This window comes from Engraulis encrasicolus, chromosome 7 (assembly GCF_034702125.1).
Source record: "Engraulis encrasicolus isolate BLACKSEA-1 chromosome 7, IST_EnEncr_1.0, whole genome shotgun sequence".
Classification (NCBI taxonomy): Eukaryota; Metazoa; Chordata; class Actinopteri; order Clupeiformes; family Engraulidae; genus Engraulis; species Engraulis encrasicolus.
Window position 1 is genome coordinate 4284257 of NC_085863.1, and position 12934 is coordinate 4297190.

The 12934-nt window shown below is 44.7% G+C and overlaps 1 protein-coding gene across 1 annotated transcript in view; it reads right to left on the reverse strand.

The window, feature by feature from the left end:
* klhl13 (kelch-like family member 13) overlaps positions 1 to 11854 on the reverse strand; it is a 97640-nt gene extending 85786 nt beyond the window's left edge. The window contains exons 1-2 of the mRNA XM_063202728.1: positions 11776 to 11854; positions 4681 to 4755 (exon numbers count right to left, since the gene is read on the reverse strand). Coding sequence (XP_063058798.1) covers positions 4681 to 4733 — 53 coding nt within the window. The 5' untranslated portion in view covers positions 4734 to 4755; positions 11776 to 11854. The remainder of the gene's footprint in view (positions 1 to 4680; positions 4756 to 11775) is intronic.
* Positions 11855 to 12934: the final 1080 nt, after the last annotated feature.

The window sequence follows — 12934 nt, forward strand, 5'->3', positions numbered from 1 at the left end:
GCAAGTACACGCGTCCAAACAAACATCACAAAAAGGAAATGACATAAGAGTGTGCTGCCAAGACAGAAAGGTGTTGAGCAGGGTTGAGGGGGTGGCAGGCAGTGGTTGTGAGGGGGTGGGGGTGGTGGTGGTGGTTGTGGTTGTGAGGGTGGTGGTGGTGGTGGTGGTGGTTGTGGTTGTGAGGGTGGTGGTGGTGGTGGTGATTGACACTTTGAGATGAGAGACGGGCACAGCAACAGATGGGACCTGCGGGGTGGAAAAGAGCTTACAAGGGGGAGGAAGGGAGCGTGAGGGTGTGTGTGTGTGTGTGTGTGTGTGTGTGTGGGGTTATGCGAGATGACAATCCTCTCTCCCAGGGACTCTCACTCCTACACGTCGTCCAGTCACCCGCACAGTCACTTGGGGCCTTGCCAAACAGGGCTGCGGCGGGCCATTCATGCCAGGGCTGCACAATATATCGAAAATGTGTTGAAAATCAATCAATATCAATAGTGGCAATATGTGTATAAAAAAATGACTTAATTATCGATAACAAGTAAAAATCAAGAAAAACTTGATTTTCTGTGTCGTCCTCCGATCGCTAGTTGAATGTCAACAAATGCGCGAGGTGCCCACGACGACCAAAGCCACACCCCCCACATAGACTCGGCAAGAAAAACACTCTGCTATATTTTTAAATATTGTTTAAATGTCGTTATCGAGGTATTGCATGCCGTCAGAGTATCGATTTTTTTCTGATATCGTGCAGCCCTAATTCACGCTTTAAATAGCACATCAGGTAGTGAAACCTAAAAAGTATTGATTCCATGTACTTTAAAATGTGTCACATACAATTCATTCATGTACCAACTTCACACAATAGTGATATTAGCTGTGGTTGACACCTTGACATCTCCTCCTGAAAACGACAATTACCCTTGCCCCAGCTGCCCACTGTGTGTGTGTGTGTGTGTGTGTGTGTGTGTGTGTGTGTGTGTGTGTGTGTGTGTGTGTGTGTGTGTGTTTAAACTTTAAAAAGATCCTCTGCCTGTTGTGTCACCTTNAATGCCTTGTANCCCAAAGTTCGACATAGTACATAGGATGGCGTTGCGTCGCGTCGCCAAGCTAGCTATGTTNTGCTCGGGAAGGGTTANGAGGTTGTGTCGCCAAGCTAGCCATTTTGTGCTCTGGAGGGGAGGGGTTAGGAGGTTGGTCGTTTGGGGCCGTGCTGTAAGGGTTTCAAACATCACTTGGGGACGGACCACACAAACACAGGCGGTAGATCCTGTAGTCCGACGCTTGACAGATGCCGTGTNCAGACCAAGAGCGAACTACGCTGCCTGGTAGTGTGGGTAGCAGAAGAAGTTTCGCCTTCGCTGTATTCGCTCCAGACGCAGCATTGACATGTTTGATTCAGCTAATCACATAACGGCTCTGGCTCGCTTGACAGCCTGGGACATTCGGAGGTATTAACGTTCCTATTGGTTTTCGCCGAACAGCGTCAGAGCGAATTCGCCTACGATTAGCTTGAGTTTAACCGTCAAAATTCGCTCTGGTCGCTCAAGAAGCTTCGCTCCTGGTGAATTCGCTTTGGTAGCGCTGGTTGCGTGCCCTCCATAGAGAAATAATGACTTCTGTCGCTTCATTTGCTCCGTTCGCTCTTGGTCTGTACCCGGCAAGACTGGGACATTTGAAGTTATGAACACTCCAATTGGTTTTCGCCAAACCGTGTCATAGCTCATTACTTTTTATCATTAAAATGAGCTCTGGTCGCTCAGATCGCTTTGCTCCAGGCGAATTCACTCAGTCAGTCACGCGCCCTCCATAGACAAATAATGACTTCTGTTGCTCCGTCCGCATAGGTCGCTCTTGGTGTAAGGCGGGTTTCGAAAACCGCGGACCACTGTAGCCAGTAGCCCCCCATTATGTAATACAACAAGACGGCGTGGCGATGTTTGGAGAGGGAGCACAGGGCCATTTCCATCTATCTATTCCACATCCTGGTCAGAGCCTGCCTGTTGCACACCTTGGGGAAAGAGGAGACGTGAGCCTGTCTGTCTGTCTGTCTGTCTGTCTGTCTGTCTGTCTGTCTGTCTGTCTGTCTGTCTGTCTGTCTGTCTGTCTGTCTGTCTGTCTGTCTGTCTGACTCTCTTTGTGTGTATCTGTACAACTGACCAGGCACTCACTGTCTGTCTGTCTGTCTCACTCTCTTTCTCTCTCGCTCTGTACAACTGACCAGGCACTGTCTGTCTGTCTGTGTCTCTCACACACTCACACTCACACACACACACTCCTCTCCCCCCAACATGCCTCAGTGCTCGGTGGTGCACATTCACAGGCATGAAAGCCATTGCCTAGCAACACTTGGAAGCAGACCTGCAAGATGTCTGTGAGCCAGTAACGCCCACGCCCTTGTGTGCGCGCACACACACTCACACACTTTGTACAGGCAGACAGAATCCACTGGCCGTTTCTGCCCATCCTCTGACCCTACACTAGAGCATCAACCCTAGAAAGTGAGTGAGAGAGAGAGAGAGAGAGAGAGAGAGAGAGAGAGAGAGAGAGAGAGAGAGAGAGAGAGAAAGAGAGAGAAAGAGGGGGGGGTATGGATGGGGCGCCGTTGCTCATTGGGCTAAGGAGCTGGCCCATAAATCCCAGGATTCCCAGGAGAGATGGGGGGAGAGAGAGAGAGAGAGGAAGAGAGAGGGGGGGAGAGAGAGAGAGAGAGAGAGAGAGAGAGAGAGAGAGAGAGAGAGAGAGAGAGAGAGAGAGAGAGAGAATGGATGCATGTGACAGATATTCAGAGACAGTGACAGTACTCTTTCACGGCTCCAGCTGCAGGCACAGAGACAGGAATAGAAGCTGTTAATCCGTGCCTAACACGGCACTTGGTCCAATTTGTTAACATTTTGCTTTGCGTTACATAAGTGTTAACGAGATGCTAGCTGATGCAGGGGTGCTTTACAGGAGCTTAATTTCTATGATGGAGCATAGAACAAAAAACTGATTTTTTTTTGCATCCGACATCTGTGACTAGGGATGCAAATTATCGATTAATTCATTTATCATTAGTTGATAGCCTTATCGATCGACTTACGATTAATTGATAAGCTGCGCTTTCCCCCCGAAATCTCAATGTTTCTTGAAAAAAACCTACTAAATCTAAAAATTTTATTTCAATTCTTTAATCCAAAGGTGATTTAAATATTCCCACTATTCACACCCCTCTTCACACACACTCTTCACATGCCCATTTCACATCCATTTCCCTCTTGTCAATTAATTGTGATTAATGTTTTATAATCGCTTAACACATTGATCGATTAATCGTTTGCATCCCTATCTGTGACCCAATGTTGTGGGCCTTTGCTGTAGTCCCTTTATTGAAAAGAATGGCAGCAGAGAAAACTGTTGTTTTACAGAGAGAGAGAGAGAGAGAGAGAGAGAGAGAGAGAGAGAGAGAGAGGCAGAGAGCGAGAGAGGCAGAGAAAGAGAAAGAGAGAGAGAGAGAGAGAGAGAGAGAGAGAGAGAGAGAGAGAGAGAGAGAGAGAGAGAGAGAGAGAGAGAGAGAGATACCTGCGGGTCAGTACCAATTATGCAGCTGTAACTCCATTAGCTGGCAGCCTGCATTGACCCTGGTGGCCAGGTCAGGTGAGATTCAGATCAGCTGTGATGACCCTAGTGGCCAGGTCAGGGGCGTGTTTCTCAAAAGAGAGGTTGTTAGCCTGTTAGCAACTGCGGTAGTTGCCAATGGGAAAATGCATTGAAAACAACAAAGTAGCTAATGTAGTAAGCAACTTTGGTTTTGAGAAATTCACCCCAGGTCTGCTTCAGATCAGCTCTACATAGATAGCCCATAATAACCATCTGCTACTACAGTACTAAGCATTGAAGAGGAGTCATGGGCCCTGCCGTGTCCACCCAGTAGGGTACACGCCTGCCACGCGGCTGACCCGGGTTCGATTCCCACCCGGCCCGGGTCGTTTGTTGACCCCTCCCCCGTCTCTCTCCCCATTCGCTTCCTGTCTACCTCTGAAACTGTCCTGTCCATAATAAAGTCTAAAAAGGCCAAAAAAAAGAAATAAAAAGAGTCATGAACGGGGGGCTAAGTATACAACAGATAAAAAGAGGTATCGCACATAAGTCTTTCTTGAGGTGCTGGCTTCTTGTACAAATGTCAAAGAAAATACAGAAATTGCCACACTCTCTGGTGGTCCAAGTTTTATTTTGCATGCACGCAGGCAGTAAGACCAGACTGAGCTTCTCGAAACATGTGAAATACATGCTGTGAATACCGACACACGCCTACTGCTAGCTGATGCAACAGGTGGGAAAGCATGGAGCGAAAGTATGCAAAAGCTGATGAAAATCCAAGGCACTCTGCTTTAGGAAAAGTTTTAAAAAGCCTATTGTAATGGCTATTCCATGCCTTGGATTTTCTTTAGTTTTTGCATCTTCAGTTTTTTTTCCCTATCCAAAGAGCACCTCAACTAAACTTCTTAAGAGTCCAGGAAGCGCTCCTAAACAATGGAGCAAAGCATATTGGAACAAGTTAGCAATGTAAAGTACTGCACGAAAAAGGGAGACAAAACAGCATACGTAATCTGCAAGAGACCACGTGTAATTCCACATGCCTGTAGAGAGGGTATCAGTTTGGGAAAGGGGGGGGGGTTTGTTCTTTTAAAGGAGATTTGCCGTTACCTGTCGTGAAGTCCGATGGACATCGTATCCCCTCGATGTATCGGGTGGTCCATACCCTCACCAGAGCCCACGCCACTGGAGGAGGAAGAAAGCATCCGGCAGTTAGTCAAGCAGGCAGTCATGGAGATTGGTAATGCAGTGCATTGGTAATTAAGATGTCAATACACCTGATGTTCACACCTGTTAAATCCAAAACTAATGATTATGTTGAGTGCTTTATCACGACTCAGTACTGTAGGTCTGTCACAACCTTAAAATGAATAGACTTGGGTTTATTAACCCATTGTGTCCTGGAGCGACATACACGCTGCATTCAGGTTCTTGATATTTGAGATGTTTTATTAAAAATGTGGTTAAGTTAGAGCAGAAAAACTAAATCTAGTGCAAAATGAAGGTTCTAGCTTTTAAATGCAACTTATTTGATGATTGTATGTGCTTCGGAGGCTGAGATATTTAGGTTTTAATAGGGAGAAGGCACCTTTTCCCAAAAAGGGCTTAGGATGAAATGGGTTAAAGGAACATCAGGAAGAAATGATATTCAGGCATGGTAAAGCTTAAACTCCAGAGGCATAAAGCAATAAGTACGTTCTTTCCCGAAACAGTTGAAGTCATTCATCAACTTGTTGCATGGTGACACTTCTCAATTTCCTTAGACCAACACTCAGACAGACAGACAGACAGACAGATGCTGGTCCATCCCAAGGACAAGACTCCAAGACTCCACCTGAACAATGTTGTATTATAATTGTATATAATATAATGTTGTATCATAATGTACACAGCAAAATGCAGTGAAGAGTGTCCAGAGCTGCTGATTGGAGTAACCAAACAGCTGAATACATGTCCCAACACAGACATGGCATGAAAAGGAGGACACCCGTCTCCTCTTTAATTGGTTAATCGCTGCTCAGTAGTTGGGGTTCACTACGGGGTCATTTCACGTGAAATCAGACACTTTGGGACCCCGACCGACACGGATTTCAATCATACTTGCTGTGCCTGTTTAGTAGCAAGGTAGCACCCCAGAACTGCATTTGTGTGAATCTGACACAGAAACAGACTAGCAAAGATACAAAGATAGTTTACATATGAGGGTAGGACACTATGCATTCAGCCTTGATTATATCAGTCAGTGTAAGTCACAAAAGGATGTCTGAGGTATTCTTTGAAAGCTCTTTTCTGGCTCTACAAATTACACACACAACATGGAATACAACAACCTTCAGAATATGAATTATGATACATTGAAAATAAAAAAAACCGTATATTTTAAAATGGCCAGTTTCTTGTCTAAACATAGCCTGTAAGGCCATAAACAACACCTGAAAATGGGTTGCTTGGTTCTTTATTCATTTCAGAGATAACCACAGACATTTTTTTTTTTTAACTTGTAAACCTGTGTCGGTCAGGTCCCAAAGTGTCTGATTTCACGTGAAATGACCCTATGGCTGTTTCCCAAATGTCCAGTGTTCTAGCCTTGTGAAACACACGTGAAACGAACTCCGCAAAGTATCCAATCACTGGGCGTTTCACGTCCTAGCAAGGCTTGAACACTGGACATTGGGAAACGGTCTCTTTTTCAGTGTGCGAACCTGCTCTGCCCATTTGAACCGTTCTATTTGGGTCCAAACACCTTCCTATTTTTCTACACATCTGGAGCGCAACAATATCCCGATTCCTTTCATCCTCTCCAATAAACATCAAAGGAATCGCTGATGTCGTATCTCAAGTAAGTAAGTCTCCCTCCTTATGCATTTCTTAATATCTGCCGTTAGTCATCTGTGGATTGGCCTGGTGTTTAAAATTGGAAACGTTTTTCACACGTTATATCTATCCACTCAGGCAGTTAACTCTCAAAAAAATTGAGTACGAATTCTCCCAGTCACAGGCCCTGCTTTTTTTCTATTTGTAGATCCCAAGCATTTGAAAATGAGCGGCGTATTCTTGGCCGACCTTATTATCACCATTTGCCATTCCTGACAGACTCTCTTGTGAATTAGGAGAGGAAGACGAGGAGGTGCAGTCAGTCCACCTTCATCTATTTTCGTACTTGTCTCTGAGTAGCACAGACACTGAGCTGTCTCTCTCATCATCATTTCAATCAGAGCAAGTCAAGTGATCCGTGTTTATTGACTGTTTGTTTATTACATTCAATGTTTGGTTAGTCTTGTGTTAATAAGTCAACAGTGTGCCACCCTCACTAGTTTATTCAATGCTGACAACTGGAGCCTCCTTAGAAAGCATCATGTTGTCCTGCCCTGCCCTGCCCCGTCCTGTCTCGCTCCCGACCCCTTCTCCACTTCTTCCCAGTGGTGTAGTCTACTTTTTATGGTGGGTATACTGTATATTTGAGCATTTTTCAAAGTGGGTATACTCTACATATTTGTGCTATTCAAAATAATGGTTCAATCAATTTTAAGTGGGTATACTGAAATCCCTGAAATTTAGAAGAACCCGCGCTCGTTCTACGTAGACTACACCACTGCATCTTCCCGTCTGTCTGCCAGTGGGCAGCCCAGGTCACTCCGCATCACAGCTGATCTCATTGGAGCTAAATAAGGAAGTGTTCTGCCTCTCTACTAACTCCTCGACTGGCCTTCACTCCCCACCCGGTGAGAGGGTAATGTACACTCCTGACAGGAAAACAGGACCGTGCTACACAAGACAGACATGTGTATACACAGACCATACACACACACACACACACACACACACACACACACACACACACACACACACACACAAGCCCCTTTATTTAGACCACTCCACTGTGCCCATCACCGTCTATCTGCATATGGGAGCTATTAGTGGAGGGGAGAAGCAGCATATGGCTTTTCTATTATTATTCCAGACCAGACTCATATTTTGGGGCGTTGTCTGCAATCTGCAGGGCCCAGCCGTGCTCCCTCACGGGGGCCTAAATCAGCTGGGTTGATGAGGACCCCTGGGCCTGTTCTCAGGACCACTTCATGGACACTCACGAGTCACATACCCATTCAAAGGCTAACGATTCAATTAGAAAACAAAAGCAAGAGCTTGTTTACTGTTATTATGATGAATCAACTAACTACTATGTGCTATTTATCCCACTAATTAGTATTAATGTTAATGAACAGGAAGATCTTAAAATATGCCCGTTTTGACATTTGGTTTGCCCCGTTGTGAATCATTAGGCTTTGAATTGTATTTGGCTGAAGTGGCCTCTCTCACGTTGCCATACGTTTTGCACAGGATGATGAAAGGCAGAAGAGCCCACATGTTACACAAAAGTTTCTAGCGCATTGTTCTGCCCATCACTCCAGTCTCCAATATGGCCAGGGTTGCCAGATTGGGCGGTTTCCTACCCAAAAGGGCTGCTTAGGATGACCATCTTTTCAGAAAAAAAAAACACAAACGCCCAATTTTAGGCCATAGAAATCATAGAATTGGGTGGGATTTAGTGCTGCCTTCCAGGCGGAATTTTGAGCCTTTTTTGGGCTGGAAATCATCAGCCTCATCTGGCAATTCTGAATACGGCTTCATTGGCTGCTGAGCAACTCCAGTGGAGCATGGACAGCTGTGTGTCTAGACATGCCCCTCCAGTACTGTGGTGGAAGAGCCGGCTTTCATAGATAGCTAGCTTTCACAAGCAGGCTGCTTTTCGCAAGCAGACCAAAAAGCCAATACCATATTTGAATATGCTCGTCATCACAGACACCCATGTTCGACACAGGAGGACACAGGGCTTCTTTCAATTCAAAGAATGTGATCAAAGATTTTAAAAGTGCCTTGCTCAAGGGCACTTCACCATGTATAATATGGGATTCGAACCGGCAACCGGCAGTCTACAATATACTCTCTAATCATGATGTGATATCAAGGAGATGAGAATGCTGGTAAGAGGAATATCAAGGTGCAGATGGAAGTCTCCCAACGTTGTAGAGAGCATCTCCTCTCCAACACAAAGAGGATCCGCTGGCATGCTGGAGATGCAGCAGCAAGACACTAAAAACTAAGGAGAGCTGCCAACAGCTAGTCTTAGTATTCCAGCCACAAACACCCCGAAGGCACAAGCTTGTATTCAGCTGCTGGGAACATTGCCTTGAAGCGTAGGTCAAGACCTACCGCTGATGCCAACATGCCAACTGTCTTGCCATACTAACTAACAACCATGTTGTCTATCAAACTTTAAACTTAAGACTTTTTTCGCACACCTCAGCTGGCAGGTGTGTCGGAGATGGCTCATGGATCACTCAGCAACAACTTAAAGAAACTCCCGCACACTGACCATTTCGCTGTTCTTTCTTTAATAACGACGTTTCGGTACTAGACCTTCATCAGGCAATCTTGATTGATCTTGATAGACAGTGTGCGGGAGTTTCTTTAAGTTGTGTAGTGATGGTCACTCAATCACAATAATCTCTGCTATGTTTCAGGATTACACAATGGGGCACAGAAAAGTAATGGGATATATCTGGTTGAAATGTTTTTAATTTCCCAATTGCTGCCAGTTTGGTACTTGTACTTGTACATGGTTTATGGTTCAACCCTTTTGGACGCAAGCTTGTAAACTGTGTTGTGGGGTATTGTATATTGTTTTATTATGTTGTATTTTTGTTTGTTCTTCCGTTCCTAGATTATGTTTCTAAACACAATAAAGCAATTAGACTAAAAATACAAGTATGTTATAGGTTACAAGAGGCCTAAGACAACCATAAGTCATATTGCCATGATGTAAAATAGCCTAAGCCCAGGCATTGTAGTGACGGGAAAAACCCACATTCTTTCAGTTTCCCAGAGTTCATTTCAGAAAGGGCTACCATGTACAAACGCTATGGCAACTGGTGACTCACTTGTTTCCCAGCCGGTCGGCCGGACGCCTTACGTCATTTGGTTCGGCGCCATGACAGCCGATCCTAACCCTTACCCTAACCCTTAACCCTAACCTTAACCCTAACCCTAACCCTAAATCGCTTGTTTGAAATGTTTGATTACCAAATGACGTAAGAAGTAAGTAAGTACAACCCCTGAGCGACTGGGCGTGAAACTAGTGAGTCCGATGGCAACTGACCTCCTCACCCTCCACTTTAATTGGCCAGGTGTGCTCAGCGTACCAAAACAGAACTATGAGCATGGTCTTGTGTTGAAAAAGAACTCTCTAGATGTGCTTTATTTAACACGTCAACGCACTAAATTAAGTTACAACTTACAGTTTGCAAATTGTTTGCAATAATAACCTTAATCTGAGATTTTACATGCAATGACATTACATTACATTACAGTTACATAATGTTGATATGTTCTGCTTGAATGCTTGGCCATATGGGACAGGTGTCATCACTGGCCATGAGAAATGCCAGCCCTTCCATTGTTGTTGTTACAGCAGAGAGGGCATAGGACTAGGCATCATTGCTTGGCAACGCATGTAAGGTATGACCAGTGTTGGTAGCAGTTGTTTTGGTTTGCCTGAAGTTTGGCAACATGATAGCCAGAATACACAACATGACAGAGTAATTTCAGGAGATTCTAGCGCCATGTAAACTGTCATGACTTTACATAACACTATCTCTTTTTGATGGCATAATGCAGAACAAATGCTTCACAATCGATGCACATTAGTTAGGTCAGAAAATGTTAAAAAAAAAAAATGTGTTATGATTAGGCCCACTAATAAGCTTCATAGCAAAAGGACATTTCTTATAGCCAACATTTATATAGTGAACGCTTTATCACACTCAGTCTCACAATCCTGCAGTGTAGCCCGGATAAAAAGCTTGTTAAAGTGGGTACAATCTGCTTACAAATTCCAGAGCACTCGGAAGCTGGGAGAGCTTAAAACAACTAGTTTCAAGCTCATCTAATACTCAAGCTAGCAGTCAGACAAAATAAAGAAGTGGGAAATGTTCAGAAATGAGTTCAGAAGCAAGTTAAACTTTATGTTCTGAAACGTCTCATGATAGATGGATGACCTGGGACTCAACAACAGTTCTAGACACTAAAAAAAGAAGACCTCTTTCGACTTTGGAGCTTTCAGAAAATGAATCAAACAAAGAGGCTTTTGATGATTTCCTTGTGGTCATTTGATATTCTTTTGTGTGAAAGGGATGATCAGTTCTGTATTCTTAACTCAGCATGAAGCATCAACAGCTTATGGTGTTATTATGGGGCATATTGGGCACAGCTCCAACGCTGAGGCAAACATAGCAACAACAACAACTCGTCTCGCACACAGCACAGAGGTAACTAAAGCACAATGCATCCACTTCTAACACATGCCAACCAGTGTGTGTATGCCAAGGGAGTATGACAAAAAAAAAACAGAACTTCTGAAATAGGATAGCTCTAGTTCTTTAGGACAGATAGTTAGCGTGGATTAAGACTAAAATGGTCATTTGCACTTCTAGTAGTTCCCAGCTGTGTGATGCAAACAATGTGCTTTCCAATTCCAAATAAGTTGGCTATTAATCACCACTGTCCAGTGTCAATCGTGTAACAACAGATTGGAACAAACGATGGAAAATACTGTTGTCATCAACGACCAACTACAACTGGTAACGTTGTAGGGGTGCAGTCTGTCGATGTCTTGATAACACAACTATGCCAAATCTCTGCACGCTATCAGGACAGAGCCCTACTGTTCCACAAAGTTGGAGTGTTTCATCTGGATATACACATGCAGTGCTTTTCAAGACAAACACTCTGAATTTGGTTTTATTTCGGAAGTTCTAAAACTTAGCTAGCTGACCAGCTAGCTAGCAGGTTAACCATCCGCACAACTTCTGCCTTCCTCCAGCACGGATCTAATCCGTCCATGATATGCTGCACGGGTGGGAAACGAAGAAATATGAACTGCTTTTAAGGTTGTCTATTCCGTCAAGCACCCACCATGACAGCCGCTAACTTCACCGGGTAACAGGATTTGAAGAAAGGACAAAACATGAGGCATAGAACTAGCTACAGTACAGTCGCTGAACAGATTGGAACATACAGGGGCTTAGCAGGTTAGCTTTACACACAATGGCAGTCGATACGCGAATATCACCTTAATACCATTTTTATAATCATAAAATGTGCTTCAGAGATCACAAATAAACTTTTAAAAAGCGATTTCCCTACCAGCAACAGCGGGATTTGTCCTTGTTTTCCTCTTAAACCCCTCAAATCCACTCCACTCATGGACCTCTTCTTAGGCCCGCCTCCTAAATATAATTGGCTGATTGTCGTTGAGAACAAAAGTATCCTCATCGTCAAGTGGTGATGCTGCACATCAATCAAGATGATGCGCCGAAAACTTCCGTTACCAAAAGAAGACAGTTGCGCTGCGCACAGACATGCCCATGGCAGCGCAAGTAGTGTATTATAATGCCAGGGAATGGATGGTCTAATACTGTAGTTCTTAATTTGGAAGAATTTACGCGTTTTTAATTTGAGAAAAGCTTAATTAAGGCGTGGCATATGAGTATATTGTTCTAACCTGGCCTCAATATTTGCTGTATTCACCATGATGATGGCCATTCATTCCCATTACCTACCTGCGGACTTGATAAAGTTTTCTTCTTCAGCTTTTCCAACAGTAATGTGAATGCAACTAACACACCCTACATAATTATACACACTACTATACAATAAACACAATATAGGCCTACACACACAACTGTTACCTGAGACCCTTGGGTAATTGGGATAGGGATAGGGTTCAGTTCACTTGCCCCTTGGGACCTGTGGTCATAGACATCTATCCCACAGAAAACAATTGACGGATGGCTCCTTTGCAGTCATTTGCGCACCGTCTTGCACTACTAGGACAGGGCTGCTGATGACAGCTTTGACCAGGCTCGGGGCAAAACCATGCGAGACGGCCCCCCCTCTCAATGTAATGGGTCCCAATTCTGGGCCTGCCATTTCCCTCAGGGTTGCTGGATGATTTCCAGCCAAAACAATGCTCAAAACCCACCTGGAAACACAAAATTCCGCCCAATTCAAACTAAATTCTATTGATTTCTATGGCCATATAAAGATGCAGAAAATGCCCTTTTCCTAAGCAGCCCAATTGGGCACGAAACCGGCTAGCAGCACTGCTTCCCCTGCACCAAAGTCAACTGACCCGTTGGTCTCGCCCCCTGGTGGCGGACCTGGGAGCAGCATCTACATGTCTGACCGTGGTCCCCTGGGGCCTGTGTGGCCCCCTGGGCCTAGGGCTGCATGCTTGGTCGCTCCGCCCCTGCTGCTGGTAAGAAGAGTGGCCCCTTTGGTGACATGGAGTTAATTACTCACA